Here is a 22,604-nt window from a genome sequence, read left to right on the forward strand (position 1 = left end):
TGGATCTCTTATCCACAAGCTCTCAGACCCCATTATTGAGAGTTGTCCCTAGAAGTGTTAATGCCCTCCCATTTAGGCTTGTGCCAGACACGTGGATTCTCATGGAATCAGGAATAAAAAGTAGAAGATAAATGGCACTCATACAATGTAGGACATTATCACCATAACATTGTTTGACACTAAGAACTGTTCACCAGTGCTGCAGCTCATACAAGAAGTGGACTGAGAAGATGTGACCCAGGGTACCAGAGACAACTGCCTGAATCTGTTTCTCTAGCTGCCAGAATGCCTACATTTTACTAGGAAGCCTGAGTACTAGAATGCATCCTCACCTCCTTTGCGTAATGGTCCCTAATCATTACCCCGGGAGATGGTCCTTGCTCTCAGAACTAGCTTTATCATCTCCTGATCCCAGTGCTTCAGTCTGCACTGCCGACAAAACTTCTCTTGGATCTTGTCTATATTACTAGGAATGCATGGCAATTTCTGTTGAAAAATAGAAGGTGACATGGGCTGGTACTTCAAACCAGATTTCCTGCCTCGCCCTCCCTGATGACAGTCATTATTCCAACTCTGTTTCCAACTGTAGGTTTCAACAGGAAATGTCTCCTGGCTGAGCTTGTCCTCTGCACACCAGTGTAGCGCCACTTGCTGGCTTTCTAGGGCCTCTCAAGACAGGCTAGATTCTGCATTATTAGTTGCATCTTCCCGATTTGACCTGCTAAAAGGGCCTAGCCTTGCTCTAAGCCACTCCCCTAATGGTGTGAATTGTCAAAGGAAGACTTGGCTTCCCCTTTTTGAGAAGATGTTAAGGTTCCTTCCAAATTCTAGTGTGCCAAAAGGAGCATTAGGTGACTTGCCGTGCCGCCCTCTTTCATGTTTAGCTGTCTGGCCTGAGTCTTCCTTTAAAATTATAGACTCCGCATCAAGATAACTTTCTCCTACAACTAAATATTTTAGTCAGCCCACAGTGCAGATGTCTGCTACGTGGAATTACTTAGGAATGTTACATGACCCTCAGTGGGTAGTGTGGTAAACTTTGCACAACATAAGGAAGGAAAGCATGTGATTTTCTAAAAGTGATCTCAGTCTTTTCTTATTGAGCTCCTATTACTGTAGATGTGGGAAATGCTTGATTTTTTTTTTCAAAAGATCTGTTTCCACCAGTTTAGAAGCTAATCACGTTCAGTATTTTAGGGTTTCTTCTCATTCCCCTTCCATTTTCTGACACACTGGAGCAGCGACTTCTGTTTAGAGTTCTGCCCTCCAGGTTTTTCCCAGACCTGTTGCTAGGGTGCTCCTGGCTGGCGGACCTGGTGGCCAGCTCTCTTGTCATAGTCAAGCCAGGCCCTGGCCTTCCAGCCCATTTCATCTGTCACTGACAATGCCAAGTGTCTTGGCCGGGTAGTGTTTTCTGTGGCTTTCTGTTATAAAGTCACATTAACTTTAACTCTGGTGACCCCTGGTTACTTTCCCGGGCAAGCAATCTCAGCTGCCTTTTACAGAACCCAGAAAGGCAGAAGAAAATGTCTAGATTTTCTAAACCCCCATCAGGCTGGGGGCGGGGGGAACTATCTCAGGTCCATCTGCCTCAGTCACTCCTACCCTAAAACACTGGTGCCACAATAGGCACTGCCCATGCTGGCTGAGAAGCTGGCCTGAAAGGCACATAGTCCTCCCAGGAAGGGAGGAACAAGAGTCATGCTCTTAGTTTTCCCCCCAGAAATATCCTGGTGAGTCTTCCTGATACCCTTCTCCACGCTGACACCCTCTGCCCAAACCACATTCAACCCAGAGTGGATAAATGGAGACTAAAGGCAGTGGAATTTCACTCTTTGTTTTTCTCCTCCTGTCCTGCTCTTCAGCAGCAAGTGGTGGCAAGCAGAGACCCAGTCTTCCTGTATGCTGCAAATTTTTCTTCAGTCATGCCTTCTGTCTCCTTTCGCTATAGATTGTAGTAAAATTATACCCAGAACTCCAAGATCTTTTATAGAAATATAAAGCAAAAATTGGGAATTTAGAAAACATAGTTTTCTTTGTTTAAAAAAATCCAGCTTTCACAAATATTCTCTCACTGAAATCTCAGGGGAAAAAAACCTAATACAAAATTCTAAGTAGGATAGGATCTCCTTTAATCTAACTAAACCCGTGGTTCCTAACTCTGGATGGACGTCACAGTCACTGGAGCAGCTTTTAAGGATACTAACATCCAGGTGTTGTGCCGCAGGTCCATTCCTCAGAGATTTGAGGATCAACCTGGGCAAAGGTATTTTTTAAAAACTTCCCAGCAATTCTGATTTTTAGCCAGGATTGAGAGTTACTGGTCTAAGGCTGTTATATGTCTTCCTTCTGAACAGGAGAATACCATTGAGTTCATGTGTGGGGAGAAAAAATGACTTACTGAGAATTAGTAAAAAGAATTATAGTATTTCAAGAATAGTGTCCTATTACAACTCTTAGACACTCTACAAAACAGTTGTCAGATCAATGATTTCATGCTATTATCCTCACAATCCTTTTATGTTGATGTTATTATTGACTACCTTTAATTGAAAGGTGAAGTGGAACTCAAAGACTTTAAGCAAAGAGTTTATCACTTAAATAATGGAGAACAAAACACAAATCTTGTTTCTTGATGTTAGTAGTTGTCATTTATGACATCATCAACATAACCAAGGACTTACTTTTCTCATTATTAAATTAGAAATTTTAAACATTACGAAATATATAGCCTGAGAAATAAAGATTTCCAATGATCCCACCTCACAGACATAATCACTGCTAATGGCTAGATGTGTACCATTCCAAATTTTTTCTGTGCATACACAAACAGTTATCAATAAAGCACTATTTACCCTAACAAGATGACACTATATACAATTTTGAAACTTGATTTTTCTCCTAAAAATATATTCTATAAGTGTGTGTGTGTGTGTGTGTGTGTGTGTGTCTGTGTCTGTGTGTGTGTGTGGTGTACCTCATTCTTTTTATGGCTTATGTATTTCATTGTAAATAATTAATTAACATGGGTAGTTTCCAACCTCTTGCTATTACAGATAATGCTGTAATGAACAATCTTGTAAATACATCTTTGTACAATTATAAAAATGTTTCAGCAAAATTAATTCCCGTAAGTAGAATTTCCAACTTTAATGGCATATAATTTTTTTTTTTTTTTTTTTTTTTTTTTTTGAGACAGAGTCTTGCTTTGTCACCCAGGCTGGAGTGCCGTGGTGCAATCTCAGCTCACTGCAGCCTCCGCCTCCTGGATTCAAGCAATTCTCCTGCCTCAGCCTCCTGAGTAGCTGGGATTACAGGTGTGTGTCACCACGACCAGCTAATTTTTGTATTTTTAGTAGACACGGTGTTTCACCATGTTGGTTGGGCTGGTCTCAAACTCCTGACCTCGTGATTCACCTGCCTTGCCCTCCCAAAGTGCTGGGATTACAGCACTTTTTTTATTTTAATAGACTTTATCAAATATCTCTCCAAATAAGTTGTACCAATTTACAGTTACTTCAACAATATATAGCAATGCATGGCTTCCCCACCTCGGTTACACTGGGTATTATCAATCTCTTTAAAATGTGCTGATCTGATAAGTTAACATGGAAACCATTGTTAATTGAATTTACATTTATCTGTTTATTGAGACTGATCATCTTTTTACACAGGGCTTTTGGCCATATATAATTCCCTTGCTGTGAACTACTTACCTGTTTTGCTCATTTTTCTGTAAAACTGATCAACTTTTCCTTCTTGATCTGCGAAAGATCTCGAAATACTAGAGAAATTAGCTATTTGGCTATCATATAGGTAATAAAATATGGCATTATTTATGAATTCTGGTTTGTCCAGGACGGTTTCGGTATATGGGTGTGTGTGTTTCCTTTTTATAAATTAGAAGTTTTTATTTTTTTAATCATCATATTTATCTGTGTTTTCCTATATTACATTTTGTTTTACATCATCATAAGTAAAGGAATTTTTCTGCCATATTATAAGCATTAATTAAATATAAATTTTTTTCATACTTTGATTTTTTTTTCTATATTTAAATCTTGCATTTGCCTAAACTTTACTGTAAGCAGTACACTCAGGTTTGCATTCTTCCAAATGACTAGTCATTTTTTCAACACCATTTTTTTAATAACCTACCTTTTCCCACTGATTAGAAATGCAACTTTGTCTGTACCGAGAAACAGAAAGATACATATAGACAGATAGATTCCTAGCCTCTCAGTTCTGTTCTAATGATGTGTCTTTCCCTGTGCCACGTTCATATTCTGTTAATTTCTAGAATCATACTACATTTAGATGTCTGGTAAAAGTACTCTCATTTCTGGAACCTACTGAGTTTTATTAAATAATTTTCCTGGATCTTTTCTCCTGTGTCACTTTTTCAGTTGATCTTTCAAATTATTTTTACCATATTTTAAAATAAAACAACCTGTTGGGATTCGATTACTCAAACTATCCCTTTTCTCTATCCTCACTGCATCCTGAATATATGGAATCCTAACTCTGCTCTTTGCTTTCAGCCTACCCTGAACCTTCCAATTCTCAGCTGCCAAAGTGAGCTTTCTAGTACCCAGATTTAATCAGTTCTATTTGCTGCTGAATACTTGCAGTAACTTTTCATTCTTTTCAGGATGCAACCCAACATGTCAATGTAACATTCAAAACCTCCATCTACTTTTTCATCTTGACTATGTACCACTTCTTACCTCACTCAACACCTTTCTCCCAGTCATTACAAACTTTCTGTAGATCCCATACCAAGACATCTTCTCTCTACTGTTTGTTTTGACACATCCTTGTCCTTGCCTGGACTGCCACCCCCCACTTGACTCACACTCACCTTGTGTTGGACAGGCGTCTCCTTCTCTGGCAAGCTGACATTAAATCCCTGTTCTACTCTACGTTAGATGTGCTTTCTTCATCAGAACCCCATTATTGGGCACTATCAGGTTACACCAGACTGTATGAGTTTCCATTTGTTTTCATCCTCACAAATTCTGGTGAATTTTGTTTTGTTACCGTGTGTGTGTGTGTGTGTGTGTGTGTGTGTGTGTGTGTGTGTGTTTTAACAGACAGGGGTCTCACTATGTTGCCTAGGCTAGCTTCAAACACCTTGGCTCGGACATCCTCCCAAGTAGCTCGGACTACAAGCATTCACCACCATGCCCATTTGCTATATTTTTGATAATAGACATCCTAAGGATAGTGAGATAATATCTCACTGTGGCTTTGATTTGCAGTTCTCTAATTATAGTGATATTGAGCACTTTTTCATATATGTATTGGTCATTTGTATGTCTTATTTTGAGAAATGTCTATTCAAATCATTTTCCCATTTTACAATCAGATTATTATTATTATTGCTGTTAAGCTGTTTAGGTTCCTTGTATATTCTGTATATTAGTTCCTCATTGGATGTATGGTTTGCAAATATTTTCTCCCATTCTACAGACTGTCTCTTCACTACATTGATTGTTTTCTTTGTTGTGCAGAGGAAACAATCATTTGCACAAGCAAGGACAAAGCTTTGCTTTTTAGTTTGATGTAGTCACATTTGTCTATTTTGTTTTTTTGTTGTCTGTGCTTTTGAAGTCTTTCCCATAAAATCTTTTCTAAAAGATCAATGTCTTGAAACAATTTCTCCATGTTTATTCTAATAGTCTTTTAGTTTTGGGTCTATATTTAAGTCTTTAATTCATTTTGAGTTGATTTTTATATATAGTGAAAGATAGAAGTCTAATTTCATTCTTCTATATATGGATATCCAGTTTACTAAGCATTGTTTACTGAAGAAGATGTCCTTTTTCCAATGTGAGTTCTTGGCACCTTTGTTGAAAATCAGTTGGCTATAAATACATGGATAATTTCTGAATTCCCTGTTGTGTTCCATGGCTCTGTGTGTCTGTTTTTATACCAATACCATGCTCTTTTGATTACTATGACTTTGTAGTACATTTTGAAGTCAAGTAGTGTGATGCCTCTAGCTTAGTTCTTTTTGCTCAACGTCGCTTTAGTTATTTTGGCTCTTTTGTGGTTCTGTGTGAATTTGGGTATTGTTTTTTCTATTTCTTCGGATAATTTCCTTGATATTTTGGTAGAGTTTGCATTGAAACTGTAGATGGCTTTGGATAGTATGGTCATTTCAACAATATTAATTCTTCCATTCTGTGAGCACAGAATCTTTTCATTTTTTAATTCCTCTTCAATTTCTTTCATTACTGTTTTGTAGTTTTCGTTGTAGAGATCTTTCACCTTCTTAGTTAAATTTATTCCTAAGGTTTTTTTTTTTTTTTTTTTGGTCACCATTATAAATGTGATTTCTTTTTTGATTTCTTTCTCATCTACTTTGTTTCAGCAGGGTTTGGAAATACTATTGACTTTTGTATGTTGATGTGTATCCTGCAAATTTACTCAATCTGTTTATCAGTTCCAAGAGTTTTTTTGGTAGTGTCTTTAGGTCTCTTAACAAATGGTTTCCTCTACCTTGAATATTTTTAATCTTTTTAAATAATTCCTATTTGCCTCTTAAGATTAGCTGAATCGTTACCTCCTTATTAATTTCCTGTAACTAGTATCATAGGGATCCCCCCTCCCACCTCCTGGGACCTAACCTGCTGCAACATGGCACCATTTTGAGAGCAGAGCCACTACCAGAATACATCATGACCTGGGACCCAGTAGTCTCTGCATCTGCATTTCCCTGGGGCTTTGTCATCTTATAGTTCTAGAGGTTAGAAGCCAAATAGGGATCCCACTGGGCTAAAATCAACATGTTAGTAGGGCTGAATTCCTTCTGGAAATTCTAGAACTCATTTTCTAGCCTTTTTAAGCTTCCCCATGCCACCTTCCTCGGGGTTCCCCTTTTTTCACCTTGAAAGCCATCAGTGTAGTATCTTCCCTCCTTTCTTACCTCTATTCATATTCTTCATCTTCTCTCTCTGACCTTAACTCTACTGCCTCCCTCTCATAAGGATCCTAATGATTGCATTGGGTTTACCAGTATAATTTGCATAAATCTCCTTAACTCAAGATAGTTAACTTAATCACATCTGCAGAGTCCCTTTTACCATAAAAGGTAAAATATTTACTATCCAAAGATTAGGATGTTGAGATCTTTGGGGGACCATTATTTAGCCTACTATACCTTCTCTTCAAATATTATCTGATCTCTTGAGTTAGCATTTGTTCCTCATTCTCTGGATTTCAGAATAGTGAGTATATATTTCTAATATGAGAATTTTTAGAATGACTTTGAAATTGGGGTAATGTTTCTACCTTTACTGTTATTTTCTTGGTGATGAAATTGTGCATTTCATCTATGCAGTCAAGCAGGCCTGAATCTGGACCCAGATCTCCACAGACAGTGGAACCAAATACCTGGTCCAGATCTCAGCTTTACCACCTATTAGTAAGAAGCAGCACCAATTTTTCAGTTTCTTCAACTGTAACATGTATGTAGTGATAGTATTTACTGCAAAGATTTATTGTGAGTATTAATGAATATATGGAAATGACTTAGAACAGTGATAAGCACATATTATCCACTCAAAACTGTTAGTTATTATTACTTTCCACTTGTGAGATTATTGTAGGATTAAAGAGACAGTAAATAAAGTTACAGCACAACGTCTGGAACACAGAAAATTATCCCTACATTCTAGGTTTTTATTTATCATCATGATCTATGTTAAACACAACAGGTTAAAGTCAAATAGAATGAAGAAAATACTGTGTTTCAAAGGTAGGACTTTAGTGAAATGCACTCAACTTTATGCTAATAATCTGATGTTTCAGGCGTTCTTATTCTCAGACTTAGTGTGGTTATAGGGTTAAAGATATGAAAGGTCAGTAGTGTTGCAAGGGATATATTTTATTAGTTTCATTAATGAAATTTTAATAGCAATAAATTCAGGCTTTTAAATGTTACAAAGTATTTTCAAATATCTTATCTCATGGGGCCTTGATGTTAGCTTCAGAAAGTATCTAACAACCTAATAGCTATTTGATTAGACTCCTCAGACTGTTAATATCCTTGTCACAGAATCGTTCGTTAGTCCTTATGTCATAGGGTCTTCAAGTATTATTCATTTGTTTCCAAAGCAAATTGAGCTATTTCACTCAAATGATTACAGTAAATAGAATAGAAACTTGTGGAATCATCTTCCTCTCTCGTAAATGAAGTAACAGCGAAATAGCACAGCGTCTCAGCTGTTCCAGGTTCCTCAAATAAGTTTTACTTTTGCAAAACGAACCTCTAACTTCCTATATTCTCTGTTCTGCATTATAAGCAACATGACCAGCAGCCACGTTTGTTGTAATTTTTTAAATATGTGGAAAAAAAGCAAGATATCAACCATGTATTACCTTAACCAAGATGCCAAATTATCTAACTTGTTTCTCCAGGCAAGCAGCCCAACAACAGGGACAGCTCCCAGGAGCCAGTCAAGGTTGTCTGTCTGTCCATCCACTCAGGACATCTGCAGGTAAGTGCTGAACAAATTATCTTAATCAATATTCTTTGGATCAGTATTTGTATTCTTGATTTTTGTTCTGAGAATGTGTGTCTCTTGCTTCTGCTTTACATGGTCCATAGAAAATTTATACTGGCTATTTTTTTTTCCATTTAGTTCATTTTCTTCAATTGTTCTTTATTTATCTACTTCTGGTCCATGCTGTCATTTTCATCATTCTCTCTCTCTGTTTTTCCATGGTTTTCCTCTCCATTCCCATTTCCCATCCTTTGCCTGCTGCTCTGTCTAGATCTGCCATCTTGCATGACATGTCAGAAGAGTCATTTGAGTATTGCACCCCTGTCGTGGTGCTGAGCTCTGCTAGGAAGGAGTCTGGTAAGAAATCAGTAAAACAAAGACCTAGGAGGAGGAGAAAAGCCTCTGAGAGATATGAGCATGCTGCAGAAGAACAAATAAGAGGAAGAAAAAATGACTTTCACCTTCAAATCTCAAGCCCCAGATGGAGGGAGCTTTACACAGATTCTTCAGATTCATCTTCCACAGATGAGAGTCGTTGGATTCAGGCAAAAAGAAGAGCCCAGGTTAAATTCAGACTGTCAAGAAGAAGGAGGAGAAATAATAATAAGCCATGTGAAAACTTAGCTGGGTCTTCCACTCCTAATGGAATTGAGCTTGTTGATCTGGGATCCAAAGGTAAAGAGCAACAAGAGCTGATCGAATGTGAGAGCTGCTCTTTAAGTCTCCGCAGAGGAAAAGGTACAAGGTGCCAAGAATGCAGCACTTCTCTGACTCAAGGATCCTCTGAAATTAAGAGATCCTCAAGGAATTATGAGAAGAGCAAAGGTAGATATCACCACAGAGATCCTCAGCTCTTGCAAAGTCTTAGGAAAAATGAAATAATAAAGAAGACATTTTCCGAAACAGATTCCAGCACTGAAATGCTGGGAGTTCCAGAAGGCAGCAAGGACATGAATGATGCAGGGCTCCAGGTGAATAACCCTGTTCGGAAGCCTCCTGCCACCTATGACGATGGGTCTGATAATTTAGAAGTATGCAGGTCAGTCACTGTAGAGAAAGACTTGATGTCATCCAAATGTGGTTCTTTTTGCATTGAGTTAGGTGCATGTTTGACACCTACCCTCAAAACTTTAACGTTTATTTACACTGTTCTTTTTCTGATTGGATATAAAAGAAGAAAAGGTGGGTATGAAAAGAATAATGCAGATACAAACATGGGTTTGAAAGCTGTTACCAAGTGCAATTAGATATCCCTTTCCTTTTAACTGAATAATGATTTATCCTGGTAAGGGGGCCGACTCAGGTGAGTCTTGCACTCATTCTAGTTAGGACAGTAATAGTGGGGGGAATTAAGAGTGAGACTGTGTGAAATGTTAGACTTTTCAATGCAAATTTGGTGAACTGCTGGCATCCTGACAGAAAGATATTCAAGGCTTGAGTTATTTAAGGTCAGATTTTTGTATCAGAAAATAATCTTCTCTGCAGTTGGCTTTAATTTGTTCTCCAATTGTCCCACTCAGCAGGGTAACTGAAGACTCAAAGGACACAGAAACAGGTCAGGGACATATCAGTGGGGTTGCAAGAGCCTGCAGGGAAGGGGACCACATTAACTTTACTGATAAACATATACTGAAAGGTTTCAGCATGTGGATATTTTTTAGCTATGAGACAGTTTTCTTGCTCCTTTTAACCCAACAGCATACATTTTCAAAATAACCTTACATAAAAAGAATTACAGGAATATCCATGCTAGTGTGCATAAATGAAACAATTTCAAACAAAACAATATGTTTTTACATTTTCATATGATACCTAATCATTTAAGCTGTTTAGATTCTGTAAGGGAGCAAATGAAGATTTTCACTGCGCAATACTTGGTATGTTTTGCTTTGTTTTTATAAAAGCAGAAGTTACTTCATAAAATATATATGCATGCTCATGTGAATTACATGACCCAGAGAAGTGTGCTCATGTCCATTCAGGGAAGGAATGAGAAGAATTAAACTCTACGTGTGAATAATATAAGAATGGTTTGTTTCTCTGAAAGTTTTATCGGATAGTCATTCATAAAATCCTCATTCATTTATGTATTCAAGCATCTATTATGCATTGGGCTTTATTCTAGAGGTTGAAAATATTTTAGTGAATGAGATTTGTATAGTCTCTAACATCTTGCAGCTTATAGTTTAATGTGGAACAGAGACCCAAAACAAATTAATTTACAGTTGATATATAATTATAATCATGATAAGAACTATGAAAGCACATAGCAAGGAAACTTAACCTACTGTGGGAGATGAGACAAAAACTCCCAGTTTTTGTAAGTGACAAGCAGGCTAAGGCTCAAAGGATGATGGGAACTGATCAGGAAAGAAGCAGGAAAGACCATCCAAACAGGGGCTGCCACTGCAGGTGGGAAGGAGCTTGGCAATTCAGGGAATATAAAGCTTGCTGTTGCAGCTAGGTTGTGGTGAATGGGGGGATGGGTGGTAGAGAGAAGGATGGAGAAGTGGAGACGGCTCAACTGTACAGGGCCATATGAAATGTGCTGAAGGACTTAAAGGAAATTTACAAAGAAACTGTCACCATGTAATTTATCTATAAATGTAAATTTCTTATAATCTTTTGATTATGATTTATATGTATCTTTGCTGAAAAGTTAGGGGATGGACTAAGCCATTCTTTCTAGTCTGAATGGAAAATTTCCCACTTGCAACCATCTGTTGTCATTCCCTAAATCTAGCTTCCAACATAATCTAATGAAAGACAGTCAAAGAAGCTAGTTGTAGGATTAATGGTAATTGGAGAGAAAAATAATGCTTGCAATTAAAGTCATAATGACTGGTTCTCCTAACTTAAAAGCACTACTCTGAAGAAACATTTTCAGACAGGATGTTTAACTTAGACTTCTATTAATGAAAGTGAGATAGATTAGTCTATAGGTATTATTGCCTGCTAAAGATTACCATCAAAATATATCAACTAAGCGAATGCTACAGGCAGCATATTATAGTAGATGCTGAGGATATAAAGTAGCAAAAGACCTGATTCTTCCCTTAAGTGGCTTATTATCTAAGTGGCAGAGGTTGAACACATACTCAAAAAAAAAAAAAAGTGTATAAGATAGTACAGGATGAATGTAAGAAGAGGAATACTGCAGGATTTGAAGAAAGAAGATTTGCTGAGATCTGGGATGATCTAGAAAACCCCTAAAGAGGGACTGGGGCTGAGAAAAATAGAATTTACATTAGAACTCAAGGCGGGGGAAATACCATTAGCACCACAGGGATGGAATACTGACACCTGAATGTATGAATTCTACATGAACTTATATGACTAGATTGGAAAGTTTGCATACATTGATAAAAAAAAATTCTTTAAAATAAGACATTTTGAAGAAAACTTACATATTCAGAGCTGTTTATTCATACATATATATATGTATGTGTGTGTGTGTATATATATATGTATGTGTGTGTGTATATATATGTATGTATGTGTGTGTGTGTATATACAGAAAGACCTTTTCTAAATAAAATAGGCTTAATGAAGTCACACATACAGTATAGTCACCAGTGTCTCTGATAAAGGAACCTAGATTTAGGAGATGGAAGTATCCTGTATGTTGAGTAGAATACTCGAACAATAATGGATAAGGAAAGGGAAGAACAAATGGCAATTTAGCATTCCACCAAGTGAATGGGGACAATCTCAGAGTTTGGATTTGGTGAGAGCCTAAGATAGAGAGGAGTCAAGGATGACTCCAAATCTTGGAACTTGGGACGACAGTAAATGTTGATGTTAATGAAAAGAGGCAGAAGACAGAGGCAAGTTGATTTAGGAAAGACATAGTTCAATTACAGGCAAGCTATTTGTGGTTACAATGGCATTCCAAGGTCAGCTCTCCAGCAGACAATATGAGACATGCTCTTGAACTGCAGAAGAGCAGTCAGAGTTGGGCATGTATAATTTTTCAATAATTAGTGAACTCTACACAGCCTGACACTAAACAATGGCATGTGTGCATTTTTTAACACAATGTGTTAGCACAGGATACTAAAGATATTAAACATTGAAAATCTATTCAAGGTCAGGAAGGACATATAGATTTGGGAATTATTCTCAAGGAGGTAGCAGTGATGCCTGGAAAGTGAATTTAATCACTATAAAAGATCTTGTGTAGGAGAAAAGATACATATGATCTCTAGAAATGGATACAGCCTGAGCACCAGGGTCTTCTGTGTAGGCAAAACAGTAACCCCTGAGAGAAGCAGCAATTGCCTGTGAACTCGCACTCTCAGGCATGCAGTCTTATGTCTGACTAGCAGCAGCAGCCTCAGCCACAACCACAAAAAGAAAGAAGTTCATAAGCCTTCCTTTTCTGTTCCTGGCATCTGGTCCCCACAGGCACACTCTATTCTGTTTCCCTCCTTCATCACAGCCTTTTTCAGAGAAAGTACCTCTATCAGCCCATTATATCTTAGAGGGAATTTAACTCATCATACTATTATGCCCACAGTTATTTCCACAGTACAGTGGAAAAGTATTTGCTTTTTTAAAAAAGGAATTGCATTTAATTAAAAAGGTAAACAAGCATGAATCAGATCACGTTAGCCTATGATTGAAACTTTTTTGTGGCCTGTAAATTGCCCTCAGTGGAAGGTGCAAAATCTTTAATATTTACAAGTCCCTGTTGATCACTCTATCAGATCTGCCTCTCTAGCTCCACCACCCATGATTAACCATGACCTTTTCATGTTGGTCTGTTTCCAATTCCCTGAAAGCATTCAGGCGTACCCCTTTCAGGACCTAGAGCGGCTTTACCTTACCTCCTCGGCTCTTCTCCAGAGAAATTCCTATTCTTTCTCAGTTTAAATGCCATTTCTTTACGAACAGCTTCCTGACCTCCTAACCAACACTCAGGTCCCCTGGCAGTCACTTCCATAGCATAACTTTTAATTGCTAAAATATAGGCATTATTATTATTAACGGTGTCAAATTTGTTCACTGCAAAATCCAAAGTACCTGGAACAATGCCTGGCAGATAGCACATTCTCAACACATAGTTTTTGAATGAATAGCTTTAGGGAAAATGTACTTTTCTAAGGGAATAATTCTTAGGATGCAAAATCATAGCACTGTATGTTGGATTGCCTCACCTGCTGTAGAGCCAACATGGAAAGAATACTCTACACCAGCAGTTCTAAAACTTTAGTGAACATCAGTGTCAACTGCAGGGCTTGTTAAAATGCAGATTCCTGGACCCACCCTTAGAGTTTCTGATGCCCTTACTCTGGGGTGAGGCTCATGAACTTGTATTTTTAAGATGTTCCCAGGTGATTCTGAAGCTTCTGATGCAGGAACCACACTTTGAGAAACACTAATCTAGGCTACAAATCATTCCCATGCTTTAGATAGGAAGAGAAAGGAGAGAAAAGAATCTAAAGAATGTATTTGAAAAGCCAAATATCTGTAGTTTTTTTATCATATTCCCTTGAATGATGACACAGAGCATGACTAGGTTCCATTCCTGTACTTCACATTGTCGGACCAATATAGGATGGGTTATGTCACCAAAACCATAGTCTGGCAAAGTCCCACCTCTGCCAGGAACTCAAATGTCATGGTTTGGTTATTGCTTCCATTCAAATCCACTTCCTCATTTCAACTACTTCCATTTCTATCAGTGAGTCCACAAATTTCCTGGATTTTCCATTTTTGATCTTATTCCTTCCATATGGGATGTGTCCAGTCTCCAACAAAGCACTGTCATTTCTTCCTCCGGATATTGGTGTCTGATCTGTGCTTTCTTTCTCAATTCCAGTGTCCCATTCCAGTCCTTCTCTACACTTTCCATCTCCACCACATCCACTTTTTAGCCCACTAGCTGTTTTGTTAAGTACTTTTCTAATGGGATAAAATCAACAGAAATCAATTCAAATGAGCTTAAACAAGAAAGGGGTATGTTAACCACACGAACAGTAAAACAAAGTATACAGATCGCTTCGGGAACTCCAGAAACAATGTGGTTCTCTCACTCTCTCTCTCCTTCTCTGTGAGAGTCATTTCCTCCAACTGCAGGCAAATTTCCTATATTTAGAAGAGGGAAGAGATAGTCTGGCCAGACGTAGCTTCAGGCTTACATTTTATCAGCAGTGGCCTAACAGAAAAGAGAAATGTTCTTTTCAAGCACTTATACATGAGATCCCAGGGAAGGCATAAAATTAGCCTGCCCTGGGTCACATACCCATCTTTGAGTCAATCACTGTCACCAGGAGCATGGGGTTTTGTGCTTGGACCAAGTCCTTGAATAGGAAGGCTGGATTTAAAATGTAGCCATCGGCAACCCCTCTAAATCTTATGAATTGGGAAAAGGAAATTTCAACAGCAAAAAGAACTGCAGTAGTACCAGAAGAAGTGAAAAAAGAATTATGAGCAAGAAAAATAAGTGAAACAAAACAGTAATGCTCAACTACACCACCACCAAATGTAGTTCTTTCCCTCTTAAATGTCTCACTCCTTGTCTCCAAATGCTCGTATTTAGGCATGCTTCAATATGCACTTCATTTTTATCCTTCTTTATAAAGGTTTTCTAAGCTAGTCGGGTCCACAGTGATCTTTTCTTTCTTGGAAATCTCATAATTCTTCCAGTCAGTGTCATATATTCTCTACTTTTATGTGTGTTAGCTCTCTTTTCCCTATAGAAAAAGTTCCTTGAGCACAGGAGTCCTGTCTTACGTCTGTTTTGTGCCCTCCACAATACTCAGAACAATTCAGGCAGTGCTCAAACAGACCTTTTGGGACAGCTTCCTAATCAGTGAATGCTAACAGAGTAGACTTGCAGAAACCATGGAGACAATAATGGGAATTTGGTGTTACAGGGTAAAACAAGTAAGGAACATTGAATTCCGCTAATGGTTTCTTTAAAAGAGGAAGAGCCCAAAGGTAAGTGATAACTCCTGGGAATGTTCTAGCTCCAGCTTGGGTTGGATGGTGAATTTGAGGTTATGCTTTGTACCATTATGCTATAGCTTTCATATATGTTATGCATATTCTCATTTTTTAAATTATACTTTAAGTTCCGGGGTACATGTGCAGAACGTGCAGGTTTGTTACATAGGTGTACACGTGCCATGGTGGTTTGCTGCACCCATCAACCTGTCATCTACATTAGGTATGTCTTCTAATGCCATCCCTCCCCTAGCCCCCCACCCTGCAACAGGCCCTGGTGTGTGATGTTCCCCTCTCTATCCTTGTGTTCTAATTGTTCAACTCCCACTTATGAGTGAGAACATGTGGTGTTTAGTTTTCTGTTCCTGTGTTAGTTTGCTGAGAATGATGGTTTCCAGCTTCATCCATGTTCCTGCTAAGGACATGAACTCATCCTTTTTTATGGCTTCATAATATTCCATGGCGCATATGTGCCACGTTTTCTTTTCCCAGTCTCTCATTGATGGGCATTTGGGTTGGTTCCAACTCTTTGCTATTGTGAACAGTGCTACAATAAACATACATGTTCATGTGTCTTGATAGTAGAATGATTTATAATCCTTTGGGTATATACCCAGTAATGGGATTGCTGGGTCAAATGGTATTTCTGGTTCTAAATCCTTGAAGAATCTCCACACTGTCTTCCACAATGTTTGAACTAATTTACACTCCCACCAACAGTGTAAAAGCGTTTCTATTTCTCCACATCCTCTCCAGCATCTGTTGTTTCCTGACTTTTTAATGATCGCCATTCTAACTGGTGTGAGATGGTATCTCATTGTGGTTTTGATTTGCATTTCTTTAATGACCAGTGATTATGAGCTTTTTTTCATGTTTGTTGGCTGCATAAATCTCTTATTTTGCGAAGTGTCTGTTTATATCCTTCACCCACTTTTTGATAGGATTGTTTGTTTGTTCTTGTAAATTTGCTTAAGTTCTTTGTAGATTCTGGATATTAGCTCATTTTTTAATTAAGAAATTGTGCCTAAAGCAAACCCTTCTAGCTCTGTCATCATATCTGTGTTTTCATTTATTTATCCATTTATATGGCAAATAACTATTTATTTTTTAATTCGTTCTGTGTCAAGACAATGTCTTAGAAGCTGGAAGTAGACAGTAATGGTGTCATCCTTTATGAACTTATATTTCAGTTGCTAAGACAAGTAATTAAACAGGTAAAAGTTAAAAAAAAAAATCTGTGAATGAAACTAAAGGAACAACTTTCATCTACTAGGGCATTTCCCTGAGGAAGTAATAACTACGGAGAAATCCAAATGAGAAGTAAGAGTAAGCCAAGCAAAGAGGAAGGGGTAACCTGTTCCAGGAAAATGATATGGCTTGTCTGAACACCCAGAGATGAGTGAGATATGGTATACGAGGATTTCATTGTAGCCTAGTAGAGAGCCAGGGAGTGGAGGTGGGGGAATCAAATCATGGATTTCCTTATCAACCATAGTTAGGAATTTGGACTTTGTTCTAACAACAAAAATAAAGTTTCTGCAGGCCTTTAAAGCAAAAGGATGACACTATCAGACTTGTGTTTTGGAAAATCACTTAGGCTGCTCTTGGAAAATAGATTGGTGGACGCAAGACCAAAGACAAAAGCAATCAATTAGAAAGCCATGGCTGTGTCCCAAGGAAGAGAGGACAGTGGCTATGAGAATAAAAAGAGGTGAATGAATTTTTAAAAATTTTTGAAACTAAATCAAGCAAGATTTGGTCACAAATTACATACACATAATCGACTCTCAGGTTTCTGATTTAGAACACTGGGTAGGTAACCACACCATGTACTATCAAGAGTGAACATTGTTTGAGAGAGAGATTTAAAAAGGGAGGATGAGTTCAGTTTGGGACGTGAGAGTTTGAGGTGCAAGACAAATATCCAAAGAGAGATATTCAGGAGGGAGATATAGGCAAGGTCTAGAGTTCGGAGGTGAGATCTTGATTTAGATTAAGATGAGGAAGTCTTGAGTAGCTAGGTGGTGACTGTCAAGATCCCCCATGGGAATTCTGTAAACTGAGATGTGGTCTTGAAGAGCTCTAACTAGCAGCATTTAATATTCCCCGGGAAGGGGAAAGAAGCCAACGGAGGGAAGGAACAGAACAGCCAAAAAGGCAGACAGAAACTGAGGAGTCTGCAAAGAAAAGAGAGAGTATGAAAAGTGGAGGGAGAGGTAAATTCAGAGGCCTTTTTTGTTTTTGTTTTTAATTTAGGGGACCCTTGAGTCAAACAGAGAGCCGTTGAAGATTTGGAAAATTGAGAGGCTCAGTTCTTTATTAAATTCCCACAGAGAAGGTAGGAAGGTATAGGACCTAAAGTGGAAAGATTGGCCATGGAAGGGAAAATAGGTATGACTTTTTTTTGCAATAGAAGTAAAAGAGAAAAATTAAAAATGTGGATATATGCAGGTCTATAGATTTTAAATGTTTCCATTTGATGGCCTTCTAAGGTCATCTGTTCAGAGTAAGGGAGTTGGTTGCAAGATCAAACATCCAGTGAAGTTTCAAATAAACTACAAAGAATTTTTCATTGGGATGTACTCATGCTAAAGAAGTATTCATTGTTTATCTGAAATTCAAATTTAACTAGGCTGGACATCCTGTATGTTTTTGCTAAGTCCAGCAATGCTAAACATAGTAAGATAGATAAACATGGGTGAAAGCCCTGTCGAGGTTGGTAACTAAGGGTGTATGGAAGCACAAACTGCAAGAAGTGTAATTTACCTCTGCAATACATCATTCAAATGCAGATACAACCAAGCAAGGCAGCTGAACATGAATCTAGGGGAGTGGTATCATAAAACATTTAGATTTCCTGTTTCCCCAGTTTCATGTGTGTATCTTCAGATGAACCTGAAATTTCATAACAAAGAAAAATGTGCATTATAAATAAAATTTTTGAGTAAAATTATATTATAATGAGTAGCTTTGCTCTCAACATTTATTTAGAGAAAAAAATTACACTTCCCTTCACCTTAATCTTTCAGACAATTTAGTCATTGGGAAGACTGAGTTTATATCGTCTAGGTCACTTTCCCATTGGCTCTTGGCAAACCCTTGGAACAGTAGCACACGTTATCATCTATCACATCCTTGAACATAGTGTTTCCTGGGGCAGCCTTTTTCTTTTCAGAGTCTCTAAATGTGAGAAAGTTCTTTGTCACATTTAATATTTAATATCCAATATTTAATCAGTCCGACTCATGTTTTCTACCTGTTGGTCCTAGATTTATATTCACTCAGTAATAGATATTTTTTCAGCTTTTGTTACTTATTCAGTTACTTCTCCCTATTATTTTTTCTGTACAAAAATGAGACTGACATTCTATTGTCAAAGTCTGTTCTACAGGTGAAAGATAAGCTGTTCAGTCTTCAGTATTCAGGTGAGAAAGGTTACACTAAGCAACCGAATGAAGCATTCATTTCTAAGAGGTAACAGACTCTTAGGAAAGTTCAGATTTATTCTCTTATGTTTTTGCCTTGGTTTTGCTAAGTCTTGTCAGAACAAAGACCAACCATTCTCCTGTTGATTTTAATAAAATCTGAGTTGGTAGGAAATATAGGTGTGAACTTTGTTGGTAACCTGCCAAAGCTGAGTTCCTTGGGACTACTCAACGTAGAGTCAGGACATCTTGCTTCCAACTTTTCTTTCTACTTGGAGTGGTCAGACTTGAAAAAGGTAAAATGGCTCTCTCTTTATTTATAGGATCATAAAATGAGAAAAATGGTATGTGCTTTGCAAATGAATACATTACTAGCATAATTCAATGTTTTCAAACTAATTTATTTCCTTGATATGAATACTTTTTATCACTGCAGTTGTCAGTAGATATTCAGATATACCCTGTGCTACTGTGCTTTGCAGAGTAAGCATTTCTCCAACAAAGAGAAGAAAAATTGTTTATGACGCCACATTTTATGTTATAAATGTTTAGTATTATTTTATACAGCATTTCAGCTCAGTAATTTGTACTTTGAATGGATAAAAAATGAATTAAGACACTGACACACACACAACTTATGAAAAATAACTTGAAAAAATTGTAGAAATGGCATTTTGTCTTTTCTTTATATATTTTAAAGATATGCCTTGTTCTTAGCAGGTTTTTTTTTCTGGTTGTTTTCAGTTTGGGAGATAATCTTTCCAGGGATGAAATGACAGTATCATCAATAATACTGATTATCTTGACTGGCAAATTATCTTACATGACCAAAACCAAATGGATTGATTAATTAGTTTCTAATTTAGCTAAACATGTCACTCCAATTTTTAGAAATAGCATGTATTCTGAGGGCCAATTATTTAACAAGTGGTGCCTTTAGATAGAAACTAAGAAAAATAGACATTGCTTTAAAAACCATATTAAAGTAGATTTGAATATCAACCAGGAATTTTCTAATCTCAGAAAATTTCTAGCAAAAATAGATGGAAGTATGATGCTCATTCAGATATGGGTCAGTATTTACATGTTATGAGGCTATATTGTGCTCCATTTATCTTTTCCTTGATAATTTCTAGTTTGTTGAATATCCAATCATATAGAAGTGCAAAATATTGAAGAGGAAGGATTATTAATTAGATAGAGTTTATCTACTTCTTAATTTAAGAACAATATGTGTCCAGAATTACAGTTACATTGAACTATGTGCTTCCTTTAATAAATTTGTATCTGTTTAGCAATATGAAATTCCTCCTCTGTCTTAAAAAAAAAAAAAAGAAACACCTTCTCTCTTTTCTCACACATACAATTCATTTTTAAAACTATTGTGTGTGCATTAAATTTAGATCCCCTATACATTTATACAAACAGAAAATAAACATTGTGTGTATAAACATGAATACTGGGTACAGTGTTTGTTGCTACCAAATCAGGATATATAGCTGAGAATTTATATGTAGCTTGAACATTTTCTCCATTTCTAATTACCACAGTTAGGTTATCATCTTCCCTATAACTATTGCAGAGTAGTTGTATATTTATTTCAGATCTTCTGCAGTTGGTATTTAAGTAGGTAAATTTAAATACCGGTATCTAATTTGGTTCAGAAATTAAAATGCCCTTGCAGAGACCTCAACGAGTTGTCTTTTGCTCTTAGCACCCTGACAGCCCTACACACGGCACAGTATCCTCCTTCCCACCTCTGTCAGATACAAGCACTCCAGGAGCATATTAGTTCTCCTTCATTCACTTCCAGGTTTATGCAGAACTGAAGATGTCATCATTCAGAAGTGTCTGTGTTTGGCGATAGATTTTAGTGTCGACGTTAAACTGAGAACTTTCTTCTTTCCCTGAAGGTTACCCAACAAGTGCTAATCAAAACCTCTCCATGTTCTGCCTGATTTTTACCAGCTTGTTCTTATCGGCCCCTCTGAGGCCCACTTTAACAAATTCTGATGTCTTTATTTTAGAAACTCTTTTATCTAAATTAGATCATGACTCTCTGGGGGTGTAACCAAATTAAAATGTTTTGCCACACAGTAAGAGGGTCACAATGGAGAAAAAAAAAAGAGGAATAAGGAAAAAATAATCATTACCAGAATGAAATAGAAGCCATATATACTGTCAAAATGCCCCGCACATCAGAGGACTCCTTGTTCCAATCAGCATCCCACAGTCTCAAAAGTCCACCAGTTAGAGCTAGAAAAGCCCAGAGACATCATCTCACCAAGTGGTTCTCAACCTAGGCTGCGTGTTACACTCACCTGGGAATTTTTTTTTAATGCTGCCAGGATTCCCTCCAGATGGCTTGAAAGTGGTGCTTCAGCGTGGGTACATTTTTAGAAGCATGCCAGATAATTTTAATGAGCAACCGAAAGCTGAGAACCACTGATTTCTAGCCTAATCTGAGGTGAACAAATTGATGCCCAAAAGATACGTGTGTATGTGTGTGTGTGTGTGTGTGTGCGTGTGCGTGTATAGCAAAAATATATATGGAACAGGAGGTCTCCTTGAGTGTGTCTCTTATAATTTAGACACACCAAAAAAGAAAGCTGGGGGCTAGCAACTGGTACAAATTTATTTTCCTTCAGCTCCTGAAGCCATCTAAAATATAGGACAGTGGTTCTCAAACTTGACACACTTATTGATGGAAGTAGAAAATACAGTGGCTTTCAACAGCCTTCATCTTGGGATGACCTCAAATTTCTCATTGGTATGGAAAATTGCAATTCATTTTCAAATGACACTTTGCGGGGGAAGCTCTAAATCCATGATTCTGTAAGTAGAGTCCCTGGACTAGTAGCATCAAAATCACCTCGGAAGTTTTTAAACATGCAAATTATGAGGCCCCAATCCAGATCTATTGAATCAGAAATGCTGGGTGTGGAACCTAGCCATCTAGGTTTTAACTGACCCTCCCTGTGAGTCTGATGCATGGTAAAGTTTGGAAACCACTGAAGTAGAGAATACAGATAATAAAACAATCAATTGCAATAGAGTGTGTTCACTGTGCATGGGGATAGGTAGAGGGCTTTAGGGAAAAGGAACCTAACAAATCTGTGAAAGGACAGTAAAAACACAAAGCAGAATAAAGGAGGTGAGCATTTGTTTGCTGAGCTTCTGTTAAAAATTATTTGACATACTAAATACGCACATATGTGTTTGTGTGTATATGTGTATATTGTGTGTGCATGTATGTGTGTTTTCATCAAGGACAGACTGCATATATGTGTAGGCCTAGGCTAATGTGTATGTTTTTGTCTTTGTTTTTAATTTTAAAAGCTTAAAAAGTAAAATTAAATATATATATTTAATATTTAATTTTATATTAAATATAAATAATTTTATAATATTAAAATTTTATATATATATATAATTTTTTTGAGACAGAGTCTTGCTCTGTTGCCCAGGCTGGAGTACAGTGGTGTGGTCTCAGCTCACTGCAACCTCCACCTCCTGGGTTCTAGTGATTCTCCCTGCTTCAGCCTCGCAAGTAGCTGGGGTTACAGGCGCCCGCCACCACGCCCAGCTAATTTCTTGTATTTTTAGTAGAGACAGGGTTTCGTCATGTGGACCAGGCTGGTCCTGAACTCCTGACCTCAGGCGATCCACCCGCCTCAGCCTCCCAAAGTGCTGGGATTACAGGCATGAGCCACCACGC

At 37.6% G+C, this 22,604-nt stretch overlaps 1 protein-coding gene across 5 annotated transcripts in view; it reads left to right on the forward strand.

The window, feature by feature from the left end:
• MARCHF1 (membrane associated ring-CH-type finger 1) overlaps nt 1-22,604 on the forward strand; it is an 828,885-nt gene that overhangs the window by 731,052 nt on the left and 75,229 nt on the right. For 2 of the 5 annotated variants that reach the window (XM_050791812.1, XM_050791813.1), the window contains 2 exons: nt 8,425-8,504; nt 8,782-9,549. In XM_050791812.1, the coding sequence (XP_050647769.1) occupies nt 8,425-8,504; nt 8,782-9,549 (848 nt within the window). Of the gene's footprint in view, nt 1-8,185; nt 8,239-8,424; nt 8,505-8,781; nt 9,550-22,604 lie in introns of those variants that run through there. The other 3 variants (XM_050791815.1, XM_050791816.1, XM_050791814.1) reach the window with 2 other exon arrangements.

This window comes from Macaca thibetana, chromosome 5 (genome assembly GCF_024542745.1).
Source record: "Macaca thibetana thibetana isolate TM-01 chromosome 5, ASM2454274v1, whole genome shotgun sequence".
NCBI lineage: Eukaryota > Metazoa > Chordata > Mammalia > Primates > Cercopithecidae > Macaca > Macaca thibetana.